At 67.0% G+C, this 22640-nt stretch overlaps 1 protein-coding gene across 14 annotated transcripts; it reads right to left on the reverse strand.

Moving 5' to 3' along the window:
- TSPAN4 (tetraspanin 4) lies at positions 1–22499 on the reverse strand. Of its 14 annotated transcripts, none has more exons than XM_082749395.1 (9): positions 22369–22499; positions 17434–17504; positions 13937–14016; positions 4243–4434; positions 2644–2718; positions 1622–1723; positions 1383–1514; positions 1199–1282; positions 1–440 (listed from the first exon to the last, which is right to left on the reverse strand). In XM_082749395.1, the coding sequence occupies exons 3-9, from the start codon at positions 13997–13999 to the stop codon at positions 372–374; spliced, it is 717 nt and encodes a 238-aa protein (XP_082605521.1). In that variant the 5' UTR covers positions 14000–14016; positions 17434–17504; positions 22369–22499; the 3' UTR covers positions 1–371. The 14 variants fall into 14 exon arrangements, 13 of the variants coding, with proteins under 13 accessions (XP_082605521.1, XP_082605520.1, XP_082605523.1 ...); XM_082749394.1 differs by lacking the exon at positions 22369–22499 and adding an exon at positions 20935–21322; XM_082749397.1 differs by lacking the exon at positions 22369–22499 and adding an exon at positions 21298–21316.
- Positions 22500–22640: the final 141 nt, after the last annotated feature.

Below are 22640 nucleotides of genomic sequence, written 5' to 3' on the forward strand. Positions count from 1 at the left end.
GGCTGTCCACACACTTTATTAAGATGCACCAGAGCCTGCCAGGCTCTGCTGTGGAATGTGGGTGGTGGGGCAGCCGCCCCACCTGGAGCACCAGGACCAGCGGTCAGCCCTCCACCCCCATCCCCACTCGTGAATGACACCAGCCAGGGGGGCAGAGCAGGGGCAGACGCTGCTGCTCGGGAGAGCACCCGGACCTGAAATGTGCCAGAAGCCCCTCCCGCCTCCAGCACAGGGCTCACCCCGCTGGCTGAGGGTCTGGGGGGGCGGTTGCGGGGGGGCAGGGTTGGTGCTGAGTCCCGCAGCAGGAGCGGGCATCTCCCAGTGGGCCGTGTCCTTTGGCAGCGAGGCAGGGGAGGCAGGCAGCGGGCACCCTACGCACAGTAGGTGTCCGCCTTCACCACCTGACAGTACATGGTCATAGCGAAGGTCAGACCCAGGATCTGCGGAGACACAAGGGGGCTGGGCAGGACTGCTCCCGGAGACTGCAGGCACAGGGGGTCCTGCCCCAGACCCCACCCCACAGCTTCCTCCCTGGATGGCCCGTACCCCACTTCCCCAGGGATGCCTCCCCCAACCCTGGCAGTTCGGGTCCCCCCAGCCACATCCCCAAGCCTTAGCCTAGGGGTCACGCTGGGGACTCCTAGGGCTCAGCCCCCAGACCCGCCTTTCAGTGTGGCTGCTGTGGTTCTGCTGGTGGCTGCAGGGCCTGTTGGCTCCGTGCCCCCTCCCTCCCTCCCCTGCACATCCTCCGCCTGGGGTCACCTCTGACCATGTGTGATCTGGCTGGGACCCGCCTACCACTGCCCCCCAGGAACAGGGCTGCCCGAGGTCCGGGTTTGCTGACCGCTGCCCTCCAGCCTCTGCAGGGTCTAACGCTCCAGGCTTCCACGGGGGCAGGAAGCCCGGCTCGGGCACCAGGCCCTGGACTGCCCACCCTTGCTCGGCACTGGCTGGGCCGTCCTGTGACTCACCCACCACAGCTGCCAGGCTTAGGCCACAGGAACAGGCTGGCCTACCAGTCCCTGATCCGTCAAAGGCCACCTCCCTGTGGAGTAGGCTCCGACTATACCTCAAACCCCATCTCTGCACAGCCATGGGGGCTCAAGGCCCCTCCCCCCAGGTGCTGGTGAGCTAAGCTGTGAGGTCAGAGACCGGGGTAAGTCCAGGTGGCTCCTGAGGCAGGACCCGGCCAGCGTACCTGTACCAGTGCCGTGCACAGCCCAAAGATACCCACAGCCAGAAGGTTCTCCTGGAGCCACATCTTCACGGTCTCATAACAGGGCTGGAGGAAGGGTGTGTGTCACAGGGGCCTCGAGGCTGGCCCTCCTCCCCACCCTGGGGTTCCCCTGGGGCCAGGATGCCTGGGGAGGGGAGGGGCTCACCGCCTTCCACCAGGTGCCAGGTGCGTGAAGGCCACAGCTCTCACTGAACTCCAGGCAGCAAGAGTCGGGCACGCGGGTGGCGTTGTAGACCTCGAACCAGTCGGTGTAGTTGGAGACCCCACAGCAGCGAAACTGTGGACAGGTGCAGGGGCTGGGATGGTTGGGGGGTGGGTGGGTGGGCCGTGTCCCCTACCGGACACACCCCCACCCCCTCTGCACGCACGCACGCACGGACTCACGTCGGTCTGGATGATGCTCCAGGCGTTGGTGAGGCCCACGTTGCCTGGGGTCCCGTACAGGTGCAGACCCTTCTTTAGGTCCTGCTGGGCGTACCTGTCGATCTGCAGGTGCAGTGGGGTCAGCAGGACACCCCCCCCACAGCCAGTTCCACCTCCCTCATCCAGACCCACAAGCACCTGTGCCCACTGTCTCCCTCCTTGGAGTCCCCTCCTCCTGGAAGCCCCCATCCCTGGGCCCTCTGTGGTGCTGAACACCAGCTGGCACCAGAGTCTGCCGCCTCAGCTGCCCGTACAGAGACAGACGGACACGGACGGAAACACCGACCGGTCTGTACACGCAGGTTGTGAGCACGCCCGGCTCCGTCCGTCCGCCAAGGGGCCCAGAAGCTACGACGCCCCAGTGGCGACGAGCACACCGGCCCCCGCAACTCGGTTCCCCAGACCGTCCTCCAGCGAGGGAACCGCGGCTCCCGGAGGAGGGGCTGGTTCCAGGCCTGGGGAAGGAGAGGCCAAGCTAGGTCTGGGGGTCGTCCGGCGCCAGAAAGTGCACCGGTGGGAGGACGCCAGAGGGACCCAGGAGCCGAGCGAGAGCGCCCAGCGGGCAGAGGAAGGAGCAGGTGCAGGGCACAGCCGGACAGGACACACGGCCACGAGCCATCAGTAAGTAAATAGGTGGTTAAGGACCTGGGGATGGGGGATTCTCCCTGCCCGGCAGACGTGCAGCCCAGGACAGCAGGAGCTCGGCACAGCCAGACCACAGCACTGCTCCCCTGTCCCCCACTTCCTGGAGGGCCAGAAACCTCCCCAAGCCTCCAGGCCCGGCCTCTGGTGGCTGCGGTTAAAGCCACTTCCCCCAGTGCGTGGATGGCAGGGGCTTTTGTCCACGCGCACCAAGTGTGGAGCTTGGGACTGCCATTCCCAGCCCTGCCCGCACCCTTGTCACCCACAGTGCTGTGGCCCTAGCTGGCTGGTGAGATCAGAGCCCCCGCCCCCAACGCTGGGGAGGGCAGGGGTGGGCGAACCTTGTCAGTGTAGGCGAAGAACAAGATGGTGATGGTGGCCTCCAGCAGGAACACCAGCAGCAGCATCACGAAGAACTGCACAGGGGACCCAACCTTGGTGACTTGGCCGCCTGGCCCCTAGCTGCCCCCCCCCCCCCGGCCCAGGCAGCCTCCCAAGGGTGGGGCTGCAAATGCAGAGAGACCCCCCCCCCCCGCACTACAGGAACCTCCCCCACGGGTGTCCGTTCCCCGGAGACCAGCAGAGCCCCTCCTGCTGCTCCACCTCCCGTGGGCTCCTGCCCGCTCTGGAGCGAGGGCCCTTCTCTTGCTCAACCAACCTCAAAAGCACAAGTCTCACCCCTGCCAGCACACGTGTGTGCTTTGTGCCTGTGTCCCTGTGGTGGGCAGGGAGAAGGTCGGACCACAAAGACCCTGAACCGGGGAGCCTGGTGGCTCAGTGGGTTAAGCCTCTGCCTTTGGCTCAGGTCGTGATCTCAGGGTCCTGGGATCGAGGCCCGCGTCGGGCTCTCTCCTCGGCAGGGAGCCTGCTTCCCCCCCTCTCTGCCTGCCTCTCTGCCTGCTTGTGATCTGTCTGTCAAATAAATAAATAAAATCTTAAAAAAAAAAAAAAAAAGACCCTGAACCATGCCGGTTACAGCCGTCAGAGCAGCCAGGGGAGGTCAGCAGCCCCTCAGGGGAGGGGACAGCCACCAGGAGCAAGGCCCCACCTGGCCTCACAAACCTTGCCTGCTGGGTGGCAGCCATCCCCCCGCACCGCCCCGTGAGCACCCCAGAGCCTCAGGCCCGCGGGGCAGCAGAGACAGCCTGCGTCCAGCCTGCCTTTCCTGCAGACAGGAAGGGGACGGGCTGCGGGGAGCGAGCCCTGTCCTCCCCCCGGGACCCCCGATCTGGCCTTCCCTCAGTGCGGGCCCCCAGTGCCCCCAGCAGGCCCTGCGCTCTGGACTTCAGGTCGCCCTGCAGGGAAGGCTGGGGTTGGGCCCCCCACCCACACCGCAGCTTCCTGCCCCGGGGCAGCTGGGGACCCAGCCACACCCCCACCCTCTGCTCCAAGGGATCAGAGCCCCAGGCGCTGATGGGAGCCTGTGGAACCAGCGGAACACCCAGCACAGCTGCACAGATTGGGGGACAGGCCCTCCGAGGCCCCACCCTGGGCAAGGGCTCGGCCACAAGAGCAAGCTGCAGGAGGCCTTTGTCAGACACGCTAATCGGTGAGGAGCCTGGCCCTCTCCGCCCGGTGTAATGCTCCTGACGACGGGGAACCACTGCCTGCCTGGGAATCTGTCCCCACCGCACAGGAGGGGACTCGAGCCTCTCAGCGGGGTCCTGGGACAGGAGCTGGGCAGAGGCTCCCTGGAAGGGTGGTCTCCGAGCAAACAGGCCCGATGTAGGCCGGAGGGGGCCCCGCCTGGCACTCGTGGGCACATGGCGGGGGGCCTCTGTCCTGTCGGGGGGGGCTTCCACTAAACCCCGACCGAGCAGCACCCCCAGCAACCAAGCCCCCCCCCAGCCCCGGCAAGGTCCCCAGGGACCGGTCCTGCGGGGTCAGCACAGGTAGGGAGCGGGGCCCAGAGACGGAGCCTGCGTGCGGGGGGCACTCACGGTGAGCAAGAGGCACTTGTTCTCCTTGATGGCTCCGATGCAGCCCACGAAGCCGATGGCCATGATGAAGGTGCCGGTGACGATAAGCAGGTTGGCGGCCGACAGGGACGGGAAGGAGGGGGACAGGGTGGCGAAGTTCCCCTGGGTGGCCGCCAGCCAGATGCCGACGCCGAGGATGCCACAGCCTCCCAGCTGGGACCGCCAGGGGGGAAGAGAGGGCCGTGAAACCACCATCCACACACCCCAGGGCAGGCTGCACCAGACCCCAGTGGCCACCCAGAGTGGCATCCCACAGGCCCACCCTGCTGACCTTCCAGGGCCAGCCAGCCCTCCCAGCCGGTCCCCCCACAGTCACAGTAATGGGGACTCCAAGGTCCGCCACCTCTGGCAGTGGGAAGCAGATGGTCTGAGGACACTCTCCATTCAGGTCACAAATGGGGTGCCTGTCCCTGTCCCAGGGACACAGTGAAGCAGCCTGGGCAAGGGGCCCTAGGGCCCCCCAAACACCACCCCTCTAGGAAGCATACCCCTCTGGCCCAGGTCCTGGCCTGCACCTACCCCACAGCCTCTCTGGACCTGAGCAGTCAGGGACATGATGCCTGGGGACCCTGCTGGACCACACACTCCCCTCTTTCCTAAAACCACCGCCCAGTGGGCCCCCGGCAGCCCCCGCTGTCCATTTCTAAGTGCAAGGCCCCGAACACGCACCAGGCCCCGGCATGGACGCCAGCACAGGATGGAGCAGAGAACCCCGTCCCTGGCACTCACTGCCCCTCCCTTTCAACCACCGGGACTGCTACTGAATTTCATAGTCGCTCCTTATTACAAACACAATTGAAGGGACACCTGGGGGGCTCAGTGGGTTAAGCATCTGCCTTAGGCTCAGGTCATGATCACAGGCTCCTGAGATCCAGCCCTGCATGGGGCTCCCTGCTCTGTGGGAAGCCTGCTTCGCCCTCTCCCGCTCCCCCTGCTTGTGTTCCCTCTCTCGCTGCCTCTGTCAGATTAAATAAATAAAATCTTAAAAAAAAATTAAAAAACCCATTGAAATGAGAGGAAGAAGGGGAGAAGGCAAAGCGGTGAAGAAGCCAGAGCGGGCCCTCGGCCTCTCCTGGTGACGGGGACACCCAGCCTTGGGGGAGCAGGGGTGCGCCGGGGCTCTGGGTGGTCTCAGAAACAAAGAGGAGACTGTATTCCAGGTAAGCCCCATGAACACGGACCAGCTCCTGGTCCCCCAAAACCTGGGCTTCAGTGAGACCACTTGGTGACTAATGCCTGCTGGGCTCTGGGGAAAGCCAGCGGCCCTGCCTGGGGACCCCTCCCCACTCCTCAACATCTGGGGGGGCCCCCATGGCCTCAGCCCCCAGGGCCCCCTAGGCGCGATCCCCCCGCATGCCCAGAACAGGCTAGCTCACAGACTCCAGGGTATACCGCAGCCGCTCAGGACCACAAGCCCTGCCTCACCCCACAAAAGCTTCCTGAGCCTAGAAGGCCAGACTCCCACCCGATTTCCCAGACCAGGGAACTGAGGCTGGGAAGTGAGCCTCGTGCCCAGTGAGTCAGAGGCAGAGCCAAGGGCAGCCGGTTCATCCACACACAACGCCTCCCCAGCAACCGGATGGGCTCCCCAAGCCCAACAGGGACCCCATGACTCTGCAGGCTCCACCGGCTCTGAGGCCCCTGCCCAAGGAGGCCTCACCTTCCCATGGGCACATCCTCACCCCTTCCCCCATCACCAGGTCAGCCTGGCCCTGGGGTGGCGGCGGGGCACCACTCGGTGGTCCCGGAGTCTCTGGGGAGTATGCGCGCCGTGCTCTCAGCCGGGCGGGCAGGAGACTGCAATTGTGGGGGTAGGGGGCATGCGGCTCTCAGACCAAGAGCAGAGGCCACGGCTCCCTGGGGTGGGCATCTGGGATCCCTCTGGGCCTTGCCAAGGGCTGAGCGAGGCAGGAGAGCCTCCGGCTGACATGCCCACCACCAGCCAGTGTGGGGGTCCAGCAGCCCAGGGTGAACATGCGGGTCCTCTCTGGCGTCCCGCCCCGGTCTGCACCTTCCACAAAAGCAAGAACTTCAGTCTACAAGTTCTAAACAATCCCTCTGCTGAATGCTGCTGGCTCAGGGCAGGGTCCGGAAGCAGGGGTTGTTCTGCCTATTTGAGGCCCCTCCCCAGAGGAGGGTGGGGGTCCGCAGCTCAGGCAAGATGCAGGGAGGGGGCAGGGTAGCAGTTTTGGGGGACCCTGGTGGGTCAGAGGATCCTGGCCTACCCCTCGCACTGACCACATGGCCCTGGAGGTCCCCAGAGGGCCCACGATGGACGGTGACAGAGCCTCTGCCAGTGGCCGGCCCCCTGAGAGGTGGTCAGTGGTGCACTGATCAAACTCAGGGCCGTGACCAGGGGCCAGGAGCCCGGGGTGGGGGGACTGCCCAGATGGCTGCTCCCACAGTGGGGAGACCCACCCAGAAGAGGGGTTCAGACTGCCTCGGTGCCCTCGGTGGGCACCCAGCGCAAGGAGCCAGATGCCCCGTGTTGGGGGGACAGAGACAGGAGAGGTCTTCACGGCAGGTCTGGGCGTGGGCACCGCCCCAGGGCAGTCCTGGAGGTGTGGGTGCGCCTGCAGGGATGGAGGGGCGCTGGCACTGTCCAAGGTGCTGACCCCGGGCGAGGCCCTCCAGGGGACACCCAGCGCTTCTGGGCACCCCACACCTGCCTGTGCGAGGCATCGCTCAGCACCGTGGGGCACAGGAGGCTGGGACAGGCTCCGGCTCATTCGGTCCTCCCACCCAACCTACAGATGAGAAATGGAGCCGAGGGCTTTTCTGGAGCTATGCCCCTCCCCCATGCCTACCGCATACCTACTGCCTCCAGGAGCTCCAAAGCCCCAAGGCAAGGCTGAAGCTGGGGTTGCCCAGTCGGGTACTGTGCACAGAAGGGACACTGTGGCTGGGGAGCAGGGAGGGAACTGGGTCAGGGCGGGTGTGAACGTGGCCCACCCCCCCATGAAGCAGGACACAGTAACCGGCCACCATGCCCAGGCCTCACGTCAGCTTGTCCCCCACTGAACCACAAGCCCCCACGGAGCACGTCATGTTTCTGGGCTGAGCCCCCAGGAGTGGGGCCTCAGTGGGAGGCAGGGGGGACTGCCTCCTGCAGCAGAGGAATGACTCCTTCTCTACAACCCCAAGTGCCCGCCTTCAAGGACGTCGGCAGACGGTCCTGTCAGCAGGAAAATGAGCCCGTCTGAGCTCCCTCGCCCCGTGGGGACACACAAGAGGAGGACACGGGGAGCAGCTGTGGGGGTGGGGACTGGCCCGGGTCTCCGTGGAACCCAGGAGGGAACTGCTCACCCCCAGCAGCGGGAGAAAGGGATTTCCATAACTAAGTCTGCACACAACGTCCCCCTCCACCCTGCGACGGCAGGAGAGACCCACACTGGGACACACACACCCCTCACTGCCACCACGTCACACGCCATGCCGCCGCGGGCACCCCTCACCATCAGTGGCAGACGCAGGCTTGTGTCACAGATGCGCTGCCCTGTGACCTGCCGTGGCCACAAGCCCCAAGGCCCTCTGTGTTCAAGCATGTTTGCAGAAAACAGTCGCTAAACGCTCAGACACATACACTAACAAAACGCACACACAGTTAATAAAACTACCTATAATTTTGAAAATGTTTCTGTGTATGCAGCTTTTAAAACATTTTGGCAGGAGAATTACAGCCTCCAAGTGCAGGAAGAAAAACAAAGCCCGTTAGTCTCAGACAGAGAACATCAAACACAGGCTAGGTGGGGCTGAGGTCCCTGGGAGGCTGGGGCCCCGCCCGAACCCCACGGCTCTCCCATGGCTTGGGGCTCAGGCGGGGCTCCCCTCCCCAGCCACGCAAAAGCCCATGACAGCTTGAGAGGGGGGCCCAGGCCTCCTGGTGGGTCCCCCACCCACGCCCTCCCACGCACCTGGAGCCTCATCTCCTGCCCTCCCCGTCACCAGCTCCAGGCCCGCACCCGGCTTGGGCTCCCCCCTCCTTGCATTTTTCAGTCTGGCCGGGTGGAAGGACCACAAGTCTGAGACGCCAGCCCCGCACCCAGGCCCGGGGCAGGGGCAGGTGTCAGGTGGCCCTCTGCCAGAGCCCCTCCGGCCCGCAGACGGCAGGACAGCAGACGGCAGGACAGCTGGCCATGTTCTTGGAACACGGTGGAGGGCCAAGTGCCCGCAGGGGCCCAGCCTGTGCCCAGAAGCCCTCTCCTGGCAGCCAGCACAGCCCTGGGGCATGGCAAGGTGGTTGGCCCCTCCCAGCCAAGAAGAACCACGAGGGGGCCCCATCCGTACACGTTAGGAACTGCGGGACGCGTCACCGAGCCAGAACCCAGGTGGCAGCTGCCCCAAGGCAGGAGTCAGGGAGACTGAGCCAAGGGGCTCGAGGTAGGTACCTCTGGGCTGACAGTGGATATTGTCACTGGTGGCTACTCGTCCGGCCCTTCACTGGAAAACAACACGACAGGCCGCCGTTCCTATGCGTCAGCCCCTGCGCCGTCCTCAGCCGCAAGGCCCAGGCACGAGGAGAGCAGCCCCAGTGACTGCAGGCCCTGAAGCCGGCGTCCCCTGAGGGGGGGTTGGGCAGGGGGACAGAACAGCCCTGGCCAGCAGCTTCAGGAAGGTCAAGTCTACCCTCCAGGGCAAGGAGGAGCTCACCGGACCACAAAGGGGCATCCAGGGGACAGTTAAGAACCCCAAACGGACGCCCAGCCGGCTCAGCCAGTGGAGCATGAGACACTGATCTCAGGGCTGGGAGTTCGAACCCCACGCTGGGAGTAGAGAAGACTTAAAAGAAGACTTTTTTAAAAGGTGGGGGAGGGGCACCCAGGTGGCTCAGTTGGTTGAGCAACTGCCTTCGGCTCAGGTCATGATCCTGGAGTCTCAGGATCGAGTCCCGCATCGGGCTCCCCGCTCGGTGGGGGCCCTGCGTCGCCTTCTGACTCTCCCCGTCTCATGCGCTGTCTCTCTCACTCTCCCTCTTTCAAATAAATAAATAAAATCTTTCTTAAAAAAAAAATAATAACAATAAAGCCTGGGTGGCTCAGCTGGTTGAGCCCAATTCTTGCTCTCAGCTCATGTCTGGATCTCAGGGTCGTGAGTTCCAGCGCCCCCTCCCCGCCCCGGTCAGGCTCCACGCAAAAACCTGGCCAGCATTGCTGGGGAGGAGAGGGAGAGGGAGAGGCCGTGGCCGGGTCCTCCGGGCAGCCAGAAGGGAGGCGGAGCCCCTACCACAGGCAGAAGGCCGGGTCCGGGGCCGCAGCTGGGACGCGGTCCGCCTGGCTTCCGAGGCCCCTCCGGCCCTTCAGGGCTGCGGCCACATCCCTCTACCCCAGACAGAGTCCTACATGTGCCTGCTTGAGATCTAAAAGGATCTCTCCAGACAGGCCTGGCCGACCTGCCTCTCCCCTCACCCTCCCTTCCAACAGGCCAGACTCCACAAAACCCACTGGGGTCATGGGGGGAGGGGAGACAGGCCTGACAACCACCCGGGGTCGAGCCAGAGCCACTGGGGGCCCCTGACAGACCGCTGCCACCCCCAACCTATCAGGGAGCTACCAACCCGGCCGCAGACATGCACCCCTGGTCCCAGCATCGACGCCGCTGCTCCGAAAGTCAGAAGCGGGCTGTGTCTGCTGCCTGCCACCCACGCCGCGGGCAGGAGGGCCCTGTCGCAGAGCTGGACCCAGAGACCCAGACTGCCACCGCAGAGCAGACGGACATCCCCAGGCCCCAGAAGCCCCCTCCGCCCCGTCGGCCAGCAGCCGGCCCCAAGGAGGAGAGTGTTCTGAGCCTTGACTGGACCAGCCAAGCACCCCAACCCCAGGACCTGCTCCCCAGGGCCCTCAGACCCGATCCCATCACAGAACCCGCCGCCCTCCCCCCCACCCCTCCTTGTGGGCAGCAGAAACCCCCTGCCTCACCCCTTGGCAAAAACAGCCCGGACATGGGGACCTGCCCAGCACCATCAGGAGGCCACGGCCAAGAGGAGCCACAAGGTCTGAGACGCTCGCAGGCCCCTGCCCCGGGACTTCCCAGCTGCCGGGAGGACCTGCGGGGGGTCACGGATCCCAGCCCGACGGGCCCTCTGCCACCGGGTGTCCCCTCCCCCGCCAGTCTCAGGGGTCTTGCCCCAGGGCCAGGGACAGCAGGGCAGGCTGCCCACTTGGACAAAAGTCATCTGCAGCGCATCACCTGGGGCGCGGCTGGGGCAAGGGAGTCCCCGAGGAGGCGGCACTCAGCCAGAGCCCTACGGTGGCCTGGGCAGCAGGAAAAGGCAAGCGCAGCTCCAACCCCCGCCCCAGCCATGCAGAGGGGACCCTGCCCGCAGAGTGGGACGCAGCCCAGAGGTGGGAAGGGGCCGGGAGGGCCGGCCGCCGGGGAAGCAGCAGGAAGGCGGGCCCTCAGCTTGGCTGATCTGGGGAGGAGCCGGGCACCTGCTCAGAGGACGCACCCAAGCACCCTGGCCCTGCTGGGCTCAGACCCTCCTCTCCCAGGCGCCCCCCACACCTGGACCCCTTGGGGCACGGACACTGCCCCTGGGGAAGCCCTGAGCAGTCTGCCCCCGAGCAGGTGAGGCCAGGAGGGCACGTCCTCCCCCTCTCCCCACCCTGGGCCTCCCCCTCCCCCTCTGTCACCGTGGGGGCCCGAACGGCCCCAAACCCTCACCCCGCGCCCAGCACCCCCATGTTCCCACGTACTGAACAAGGCCCTCTTTGCCAGGATAGGGCTCCCAGGAGACACCCCTGCCCCCATCATGGGGACCGTGGCCCGAAGGTGCCCGATACACATGCAGGCCTCCGAGGAGGGCCAGCACGTCCCTGCTGGAGCCGTCTGCTGCCAGCAAGGGCGCCACCTGCTAGGGGAAGGCCGGAGAGCGTCTGGGGGTCCGTTGGCTCTGAACTCTGAGGGGCCCCCGTCACCAGCGCCTCGGCCCCTCTCTTCCTCCGGGGAGTGCTGGCTCCCCCGGCTCAGGTCACCCCGGCTGCAGCACTGGGGACAAGAGGCAGGCCTGTTTCCTTCGCTGAGAGGAGCCTGCGATCTAGCCCGTCCGCACAGGACCAGGCGGCTGAGGCCCCGGACAGCGAGGGGAGGACTCCTGCCTGCCCCACAAGGACCCACGGCTGGAGCCCTCCATCCTGCCCAACCCAGCAGGAGCCCCCGGAAAACCCGTCAAATGGGGCACCTGAGTCAGAGTCGATTATGGGCTGAGCCCTTCCCCCTTCCTGCCCCTCCAGGCCGAGTCGGGAGCTGTGATCTCGGCCAGGGCCACCCGACAGCCTGGGGAGCAGGCGGTGTGTGGACGGGACGGCCGGACGAAAGAGGCAGGCGGATGCCTCGAGGGGTCAACGTGCCGGCCTTGCGGGGCTCTACCTCCAGCAGGATCGAGGCCCTGAGGGAAAGGGGTGCCGGGCGGGGCTTGGACAGGAGAGCCAAAGTGAGGAGGAGACAAACTTAGAGAACTCATTGCACCTTCACCTCTAAACAGGTCTGAGGGCCGGACCCTGGGCCTCACCTTCCTGATCCCCTGGCCCCATCTGCACCTGCGGCCTGGACTCCTGGCCCCCCCAGGGCCCCGGGCACCCACGCCCTCTGGAGCCACACCAGGACAGGCATGGCTGCCCACTCAGACACAATTCCCCCCACCCCGGCCGCAGAGGATGGCCTCGCCCCTGGCCTGGCCCTGCAGGGCGGGGGTCGGAGGGACTGACACAGGTCCAGCCCTCGGGGACTCTCCACCCACAACCGCGGCCCTGACCCTACAGTTAGCTCCAGGGGAGACTAAGGCATGACACTCAGAGGTCTCCCAGTGACAGTGGGAAATGGGGTGGGGGGCCAGCACCCCCAGGTAGCAAAGAAGCTGAGGCCCAGGGAAGGGTGCTGTAGCCACTGTCCCCGCCACCCGCAGGCTCACCGGCACAGGGACTCAGCCTCCCGACCATTTGCACCACACCTCGCGGGGGGTTCCCACAGGCTGTGGGCAGGCCCCATGCCCTCTCTGACCTCCGTGTCTCAGATCCCGGCTGGGCACCACGCTGGGGCAAGGACAGGCCCAGGTAAGCAGCAGGGGGCCAGCTGGCTTTGCAGGGAGGCAGAATTGTGAAATAAAAGGAACGGACTGTCCTGCCCAGGAGGGGATCCCAAAGGGGTTTCTGACCCACCGCAGACACTGGCAGAGCATGTCTGTTCTGCCACTGGTCGGCTGCTCCTCAGGCTTCACAGGGCCAAGACAGCTCAGCCTGGGGCCCGTGGCAGGGGGGGCTGGGCCCTGGAGGGGGCCCCTCTCCCTCTGCCTGCAGGCAGCTCCCCAGATCACTGAGGAAGGCAGACGAGGGAAGAGGCAAGTCTTGCCCACCTCCTGGGACCTGACTCTCCTGCACACCCACCACCCCCCTCCACCCCAAGATCTGTGACAACCACCACTGTCAGATGCGGTCACTCACGGGGACATGCCAACTCTGCCAGCTGCTTGGTACCCACCACACTGGCACCCACTGTATCTCGTCAACATCCCCCACCAACAGAAGATGCTCACCCCAGTCCTGGCCGAGGGCCCAGCTGCCACCCACCCCTGCTGCTGGCTCCTGACCTCACGGTGCTTCGCTCCGGGCCGGTGCCTCACCCCTGCCAGGAGTCTCTTGTGGAGAACAAACTCTTGGGGTGACCGCCTCTGGAAGCTGGCACCTGGGCCAGGAGCCCCCTTGGGTCACACCGAAGGGCAGCCCAGGCTGGCTGCCCCTCCCGGGGACCCCCGACTCCAAGCACCACAAGCTGGGAAGAGAAAAGCACAGCCTGAGGAAGGAGGAAGGGGCAGAGGGGGACCCCAGTTTCTGGGCATCCGGCCTGAAGATGAGTGTGCAAAGCTCAACCTCCTCCTGGGGGTCCAGAGCCCGCGCCACACCCCCTGACTCTCTGCTCCGGAAGGAGGGAGTGACCTCGGCATCCTCTCTGCCCCCAGCCTCCCGCAGCCCAGCCAGGCCTGTTCCAACCTGCTCAGGAGAGACAAGGCCACAGGAGGGCCTGCTGCGCCTCTGCAGTTATGGGAGCCCCCCCACCCCAACACACACACACACCATGCAGGACGAAGAGTCAGCAGGGACGCCAGACACGTCCCTAGCACACTTGGTGGCCCACCATCCTGCCCCGTGGGAGGCCCAGCCCAAGAACTCACGCTGCCCACTCCCTTCCCACGGCCTCCAGACGATGGACGGGTCCACCTGACCCCCAACAGCCCCTGGAGAACCCCGATCCTTGGGCCTACTCGGTCAGTCCACTGAGGACGGGGAGGGGGTGTGCGGGTCGAAGACAGGACGCCCGCTGGGCGCTGGGACGGGAGGGGAGGCGTTAGCCCCAGCGCCCCGCCGGCCACGACCAGCGTTGGAATGCGGGCGCCCTGCCGACCCGCGCGCAGGTGCGGGACACGTCCGGTCTCAGCAGAGGGGACAGGACGCGGGCAGCGGCCCCGACCGCAGAGCCTCGGCCAGAGCCTCGCGGGACCGGACACCCGCCCCCGGCCGCCGCGGCCGCTCCAGCCCTGCCCCCCCTCCCCCGGGCCGGAGCCGCGACCCTGCGCGCCCAGGCCGGCCCGTCTGCGTCCCGGCGCCTCGCCCCCCATCCCCGCTGCAGCAGCGACTCCGGCTCGCCCCCGGGCCCCGCCACTCACCCAGAAGAGCAGGTTGAAGGCGAACATGAGGAACTTGACGCCCTGGAGGCAGCCGCGCGCCATGCCGCAGCGCTTCAACTCTAGGAGGAAGATGAAGGAGAGGTCCAGGTAGAAGACCACGTACTTGTTGCCCTTGGGCGACGTGTAGCGCGCCTGGGCCGCCTTGGGGCCGGGGCTGGCGTGCAGGCCGAAGAAGGGGCCGCCGTCCCCGCCGTCCGCGGCGTCCCCGGCGCCCGCGCACCCGTACAGGCTGCTGTAGCGCCGGAAGGGGCCGCCGCGCGCGAAGCCCGGCTCCTTGCCCTCCGGCGACGGGCTGCGCCGGTACGTGGACTCGTCCGTGCTCGAGCGGCGCATCGCGCCGGGGCCGCCGCCGGGCTCAGCGCCCCGCGCCCACCGCCCCGGAACGCCGCATCCCGCCCGGGCCCCGGCCCCGGCCCCGGCCCCGGCCCCGGCCCCGCGGTGGCAGCCGGGCGCGCCGCTCCGCTCCGCTCCGCCCCGGCGGCGGCCCGCACACCTGCCCCGGTCCCCCGCGCCGCAGCCCCGGCCCCCGCCCGCGCCCGTCCGCCAATCCGCGCCGGCCCCGCCCCCCGAGGACCCCCCCACACACACACGCCGCCCCGCCCCGCGCCCCCGGCCCCCCGCCCCGTCCCCCTCAGCCCGCCAATCCGCGCCCGCCTCGCCCGCGCACCCCTTCCCACCTCGCCGCACCGCCCTGCGGACCCCTCCCCTGCCCTCCCCTGCCCGCCGCCCCGCCCCGCAAATCCCACCGCTCCGCGGGCGCCGGCGCCGGCCAATCGCAGCCCCGGGGCGACGGCCCGACCCCGCCCGCCCGCCCGCGCTGGCGCCCCTCGCCCTCGCCTTCCCCGGGCCCGGCAGGAAGATGCTCTCGAACTGCAGGGACAGCGCCGGAGGGGCCGAGGGCGGAGGCCCAGGCAGCTCTCAGCCTCGGGAACGAGGGGACCCCCCCCCCCCCGGCCAATCTACCGCCGCGGCCGCACTGCCCCCCGCCGGGCCTGGAGACCTGCGACCGCACTCGAGATGCAGCGCGCTATGCAAATGAAGGGGTGACCCAGTTGCTTTATGGTGATGACCTGGGGCAGCTTCGACTTGGGTTCCCCGCCCGGAGCGAGACTACAAAGCCCGGAACAGCGCCTGGGGTGCGCACTCTCAAGGAGCTTCCCACACTCCCAGCCTGGGCTGGCGACACCCGCGCCAGGGGCTCGAGCCCCGCAGTCACACCTTAGATGGGGAGAGGCCTCTGTCGGGACAGGAATCAGACTGGGTTACCCACCCTGGGGAGAGGGGGTTACCTTGCTGGGGGAGGAGGTGGGACTGCCCCTGAGAGGGGCTGGGGCAGGGAAGGCCAAGTGGAGAGGGTGCCCGGGAGGTAGGATGGCAGGTCACTCTGCAAGAAGCAGGGTGGATTCCAGACCCACAGGGAGGGGCCCGAGCACACAACAGGGCAAGGGTATCACTAGGCACCTGAAAACGGCCCGGACCTCAACTCCCACGGCATCTGCCTGTTCAGTGGGCCGGGGCGGGCTGACCCTCCCCTGCTCCTGCTTCTCCAGGGCCGGGAGTAGGGCCGGTTTCTGCAGCCTGTGACCGTGCAGTCACACAGAAGACTGCCGCCACTGTCTTGGAATTACTGATAAATTCTGAGGGGGCCTCCCGTCTTATTTCGCACCAGTCAGACAGTGCGCCTCCCACACTCAAGTGCAGACCAGGACCTACACCCAGCTCCCAGACTCTCAGGGTGACTCGTACATACCCTGGGACACACACCCTTAGACTGTCACTCGGGGTGTGCACGTCTGCTGGGGTACAGACACACGTGCGTCAGGAACAGTCTCCAGGGACATACACAATCACAGATGGGGACAAACGTCCCCTCAGCTGCGCCCTCTGGTAGGGGCAGCAGGGTCAGACAGCAGCATGTAAGCCAGATGCCCCCTTCCTGTCTAAGAAAGAGCTGAGCCCCCTCCCCTCGGCGCTCTGGGCCTGGGGTCTGTGCCCTGCACCCTGGGCTTGGGCTGTAGCCAAGGCCTCTACCAGGTCACCAAGGGAGTCTCCTGGCAGTGTCCACCCAGCAGACAGTTCCAGACACTGAAGTCCAAAGAGGGAAGGGCTGGCAGGATTCCTGAGCATTGGGTAGCAGAGCTCAGAGGGGAGAGGGATGGGACGGAGAGATGGGGGGAAGGAGGGGCACTCACAAGGTGACATATGGACAGACTGAGCAGTGAGCAGGGCAGCAGGTCTGGGGGATTGTGCAGCAAGCAGAGCAGGACTGCGTGGAGGGCTGAGGACCCAGCGAGGTCTGGCAGCCGCCCTGGGCCCTGAGGACCACTAGCATCAGCCCTCTGCCGCCCCCTGAAGGTCCTTCGTAGAACTGCAGCTCCGGGCCTCAGGGCGGCATCTGAAGGCGGTTCCCCCAGAGCAGAGCTGGCCCTGGCAGCAGTGGGGACGGGAGAGTCCCAGACTCCTTGCCTGTGTCACCCAGCTGGCTGGCCTGAGGTTTCCCACAGCCCCTCTACCCTTCCCAACCCCAAGTGTGCTTTGGTGTGTCTGGGCCCCAGGAAAGGGTCGCCACGGTGGCCCCACCCGCGCCCTGCAAAAACCTCTGCCCACAGCTCTGCTCAGGGAACAAGCGGCACCCTCGAGACCCTGGCGCCCCCCGGGCCCGAGTCGGCCAGCTCCACAGCCCTGTCAGAGGGTGGACACTTGGAGGTCGTGTGGGAGCCTGTGTGAGTACACTTGTGGTGCACACAGGCCAAGGGAGGATCCAGGTTGAGCCTCACCCCATCTCGCCCCCCATGCAGCACCCCCACAAGCGGGGCGGGGGTCAGACACACTCAGGAAGGCACACGGGCTTCCAGGGCAGAAGGAAACCTACTGCTGGCTTGTGGGGGGAGGGGGCAGGGGGGAGCTGGAAGCCTAGGAGGAGGCTGGCTGGCTCCCTCCGCCTGGCTCCCTGGGCAGGGCCTCTGAGGGTGAGGAAGTGGGCTTGGCCAAGGCTAGCAGAGATGGGCAGGACTCCCCATTGAGCCCCCCTCGGAACCCCTGCATCCGCTGGAGCGGGCTCCAGCGCCCAGCGCGCTCTCACCTCTGTGTCGCCATGTCAACATTCCCCAAACATACCATCTGCAAAACCCTGCAGCCCCCTGCAGGTGAGTAAGCCAGTCTGATCTGAAGTAAAATTGGAAAATTCATCCAAGGGTCCTGGGGCCAGTTGGAATGAGGACACAGGTCCATGAGGGCTGAGGCCAGAAGGGGGGACTTCCCTCAATGCACCGGCCCAGCATCAGGGACCCTGTCCAGCCTCTCCCACACAGGAGTCCCCTTCCTCCAGCAGGTGGGGCCCAGGGAGACATGTTCAGCAGACCGTCTGCGCAGGGACCAGGCGAACATCCAGCAGGCAGGGCCCTGGGACAGGAGTGAAGGAGCCGACAAGGCCGTGCGAGTCAGCTCCACTACTGCCCCGCCAGACCGTGACGCACCTGCGCTTGCCGCAGGAAAGAGGCCAGGCGGTGCTCGGTTCCCCAGCGGTCAGCCAAGGCAGGCTGGAGCCCTATGCAAGGAAAGATGGGCACAGTGGAGACCACATGGTACCGACTGTGGGGCTCCCAGAGGCTTGCCGGGTACCTCGGGGAGGAGGAACAGCCCTCCACGCAGGACCATGTCCCTACAAGGGCCAGAGAGGGCAGCTGGGGGCCAGATAGGGGTGCACTGTCCGACGCAGGGGACCAGAACAGGGATGGGGAGGGGAGGTCTTTGCTCCTGACCCAAGGTGCCCAGGGAGGGAGGCAGGCTTGCACGCAGACACAGAGGCAGCGCACGTGGGGTCTGCGTACAGAGAACATACGTGTTCGGGCCGTGTGGGGGTCACGGCCTGAACCCCAGACAGCCAGCCTTCGGTGCCCACTTCCCCCCCAGATGCCCTAAAGCGCACCCATTCCTGGGCTCCAAGCACATGTGCGCCCTGAGCCGCCAACCCCGCTCTCCCTGCACCCAGATGGCTGGTGATGACTCACCAGGCCCGTTCCCCTGCCGCCGGCATTCGCGGGGGGATTCTGTCCTCTCCACCAGCCAGGGCTTCCCGGAGGGGACCCCAAGCTCACGGGGCAGGTGTCTGAAGGCGTCCCACTCAGGCCCCCCGCCTCTCCCTCCTCACAGCAGGTGCTCCTTCCAGCCTGGGAGCAGGGGCGGCAGTCTTCCGCACAGCCCAAGGGCAGAGGGGACCGCAGGGTTCAAAACGTCAGCGGCAGGCGTCCGGCCCCACGCCCATCCGCTCAGGGACAGCCCATGCCCGCCAGCCCACAAACCGTGTCTAGGGCTGACAGCAGGCCGGTGAGCAGATGCAGGTCTGCGGTGACCTCCCGCCTGTCCTCCCCAGAACCCTGGTGAGGAGAGGAAGCACCTGCAACCCCTTGGCTGTCTCCGTGCCCAGGGACAGAGTGGCCAGGGAGGGCTTCCAGGCCCAGAAAGTGGCAAGGGCAGTGCGTGGGGGGTGGGGGGGTAGGGGGTGGCAGGGGAGGGAACACACCTCATCCACTTCCCTTGATAACCCCCGCTCCGGGAATACCTCACCATGCTCCCGCACCCCGAGACCGGGGCACCGGTGGGGATGGGCCTCCCGGCAGGGCCAAAAAGGCAGATCCAGCGGCAGCCTCCCAACCCTCCTGGGTCCCCAAAATGAGGAAGTCCCATGGCCAACACCAAGCCGAGGCAGGAGACCACTGCCCAGCCACACTGACAGCCCTCAGCCACTCGGCAGCCCCGGCCCCTCCGTAGATGACCTCTAGCCCTTCCGGCTCCCACAGTGCCCCTCTACGAGTCCGGAGCCTCTCACTCCCATCTGGGGTCGCCCAGACACAAGCCTGCTGCTGGGCAGAGTGCGGGGACCAGACAGGACCAGGGTGGGCTCCACCTCTCCAGTCCCGCCTCCTCCTCCAGGAAGCCTCCCTCCCATCGTCTGCTCTTGAATGCAGGGTGTGGCAGGCCTGTACCCCCAGAAGGGTAGCTGCAGTGGCATCGGGGGCGTGCTGAAGGAGAGCCCCAAGGAAACACACCTACAGTCCTGGGCTGGGTCTTCCTGACTCGCCAGGGCTCTGGGGTGGCAAGCAGCGGGGGGTGCCCAGGGAGGCATAAGCCGTGAGAAGGCCGTGGGCACCCACCTGGCCAGACCCAGGTCCCACTCCAAGAGGAACCACCCCAAAAGCCAAAACAATGATGCGCGGTCGCCAAGGGCGCAGCATACCCCGAGCCCCAGAGGGAGAGATCCGGGGGAGGCGGACCGCGGGTGTTGCAGCGCAGCTGCCTGCCCTGGGCGCCTGCAGCGCTCTGAGGCGGCTCTGAGCAGGGGGAGGCCCTGCCAGCACAAACGGTCTGTGGCGTCGGCCTTCCTGCTGCTGATCCAGCCCCGCAAGCCCAAGGCCCACCCGGACCCCGGCGTGGGGGAGGGGTGTCCCCCCCGCCCCCCAGTGCCACACAGAGCTGAGGCAAGACTCCGGGGCTGGGAGAACCCAGTCCAGGGGGACGGTCCCTCGGAAGAGCCACCAAGGGGCCCCCGGCCTTTCCTGGGCCCAGCAAGGCCAACCCCCCCCCCCCACATCAAGGTCTCCGGCACATCCCTGCTCCTCCTCCGCCGGGTACTTCTCTGCTGGAGGTGGCAGTGGAGAGAACAGCATCAGGACCCCGAGGGGGGCCACATTTCCGCCCACCACAGGCCCTGGGAGCACCCTGCCTCAGGCACCCACAGCGTGTGCCCACCCACCTCCGGCCACCAAGACCCCTATGGAAGCCCTACAGGGCACGCTGTCCCCAAATGCCCTTGGCCCAGGCTTGTCCAGAGGGCGGTCAGGTAAGGGCAGTGGCCTCAGGCACGCCTGCAAACACCACCAGGGCCCAGGGCTAGCGTGGGCACCGTGGGCAGGGGAGCCCATCCGACATGCACGCTCAGGGAGCCCACCGCACCCTGCACATCTGCCCAAAGCAAGAGGGGCCAAGCCGGCACACCAGGGTTGGGACCCTCCGGCTGTGCCGCCTCTGGTTCAACCCACAGGTTGTTCAAACTGGTACCAGGACCGGCGGGCAGGGGCAGCTGACTCCCTGTGTACGGGGCAGAGCTCTGGGCCCGGGCGTCTCGGCTGCAAAATCACCCGCTGATCTCGCCTCGTGCCCAGCCTGCCCTTCAGTGACCCTCTTCTGGCAGGAAACATGGCTCACGGGTTCCCAACCGCATGGGAGCACAGCCCACCACTGGGGGCAGAACAGCCCATTCTTGAAAAACTGGCACTCTCCCTCGCCTCCGAGCCCTGGGCCACATCTGTGCTGACACTGCACACGGAGAGGAGAAGCAAGGGCCCCCCTTCTCCTGCAGGCGGGCAAGGCACCCGCCCCCATTCCCCACTGGTGCCCTGGGTCTCCGTGTCTCCTTCCTGCCCACCCTGAGGACAGCCTGGCCCAGGGCCCAGCTACATCCCCACAACACACACACACACACACACACACACACACACACACACACGGAGGGACCCAGCCACTCAGGGCAGAGGCAGGGGGCAGGGCTGACCGCTGAGGCTCCCGAGTGTCCCCCAGTCGGGGCAGAGCAAAGACAGTAGAGACGGGGAAGAGGACCAAGCCCCCTAAGGCGCCTTCCGGCACACCTGTGCTGGGGGCAGGCCCACAGGCTGAGGTGGGGCAGCCCGGAGGCTCCCCATGGCGTCTCCTTGGAAATCAGGGAGCTGGAGGGAGGAGCCCAGGAAGAGGAGGCAGCCACCACCCCCAAATCCACACACAGAATTCCAGGAATGTCAACTCGGCTGGGCCAGAATCAGGGAGGGAGGCTCATTCCCCTCACTTTCAGAGTAAACAAACGCTTGGGGCAGGAGCATGGGTGGGGCAGGCCCTGGGCCCCTCCTCCAGGAAGCCTTCCACCCCCACCAGCTCCCCAAGGCCCACCCGCAGACAGCCCGGATCCCCGCCACTCTGTCCCTCACCTCCACAGTTGCCAGCAGCCTCTGCAGCTGAGCGTGGGTCTGACCCCAGGCCACTGGGACTCAAGGCCCCCTGTCCTGTCCCTCTGTCCAGGGACAGGATGTGCGTCCAGTGGGTGGGGTGGGGGGTCAGCTGGGAAGGGAAGTAGCCTCACTCGTGGCTCTGCACGTGGCCGCGGGGGGATGACAAATCCACTGGGCAGGCTGTCCAGGACCCAGGCAAAGGTGGGGGCACAAACTCCAGGCCAGCCGCAGCTCAGGCCAGCCCCACCCAGGCCCCAGGGGACCCTCTGGCTCCCTCCCCCTCAGCATATACCCTGAGAGGGCCACGAGCTGAGGCCTGGGACTCAGCACAGACCCACTCACCACCAGCAGAGGTCCAGATGCCTCAGGCCTGGGAACCTGGCCAAGCCCCACCCACCAACACCAACCGGAGTCACGGGGGCCACTCCGCAACACAGCCATCCCCCACGGCCCAGAAATTCACCTCCTCCAGGGAGCCTTTCCTGCCTCTGGCTGCACACTGATCTCTCCCCAGCCTCCAGCCCCGGGGTGGGGGGTGGGGGGCAAGGAGCTCACCTTGCCCCATTTCCAGAGACACAGCCAGACCTTCCTTTAAATCCTTTGTGGCTCCTGACCCATCACCTCTAACTCCACCACCTCCTCCGGCCCTGGCACAAACGTGTGGCCTAGAGCGGCCCGCAGGTTGGCCTCCAGGCCTGTATCCAAGGGTTCCCTTTGCCAGGATCAGTCCCCTCCCTTACACACACTCGGGCTCACCCCTGGTGAAATCCTGCTCTTGAGGGTTCAACTCAAAAGGCACCACTTCCATGACGCCTTCCCTGATCACCCTCTCCAGCCTCCGCTGCTTTCTGAGTCCTCAGAGGCCCGAGTGCCCCCAGATCACGGACTACCCGGCACAGCCCGGCCCGCACCCCCTCCCAGACCCCTTCCTCGGGAGGAAGGGAGGAGGGACGCGAGCCGAAGCGGGTCGCTGGGGCGCGGGGAGGACCGCGGCGGAGCCGCAGGTGACTGCCCGGCCGGGACGGACACCGTGCGGGCGAGCGGGCCGGGCCACGGCTGGGAACCGGACCGCCGAACTCGGCCCCAGAGACACCCCCGGGGCCCCCGGGCGCGCGCGGCAGGGGCTCCAGGCGGGGCTGGAGGGACGCGCCAGCAGGGACGGCGGGAAGGCCGGTCCGTGGCCGCCCGCCCCCGCTGGCCCCCGCCGGCCGCCGGCCAGCCCCTGGTAACCCCCGCCGCGGGTCGCCGCGCCCCCGGCCCCGGCCCCGGCCCCGCCACTTGTTGCCGCGGCTCGGCTCGGGGCTCCAGCTCTGCGCCGGCTCGCCTCGGCTCGGCCCCGGCCCGGCTCCGGGGCACGGCTCGGGGGCTGCGGCGGACGGCACCCTGGCCGCGTCCCCCCGACGGGCGCGGTACCTGCGCGCGGTCCGCCCGCCGCGCGGCTGTCTGTCATGCGGACACGAGGAAGGCGAACCGCCGCCGTCGGGCCCTTCAGGCCCCGCTAGGACGCCGTAGCCCGGGACGTACCAAAGCTGCGGGCGGGGGGCGCGCCGCCTGCTCCGGCCGCGGCCGCGCGGGCCCCGGAGCCCCCGGTCCGCGCGGAGGGAACTCTGCCCGGCGGGGAGCCAAGGGCGGCGGCCCCGGGGCCGGCGGGGCGGGCTGGGGGCGGCCGCGGGCGGGGGGAACGG

This window comes from Mustela nivalis (genome assembly GCF_964662115.1).
Source record: "Mustela nivalis genome assembly, chromosome: 9".
NCBI classification, from domain to species: domain Eukaryota; kingdom Metazoa; phylum Chordata; class Mammalia; order Carnivora; family Mustelidae; genus Mustela; species Mustela nivalis.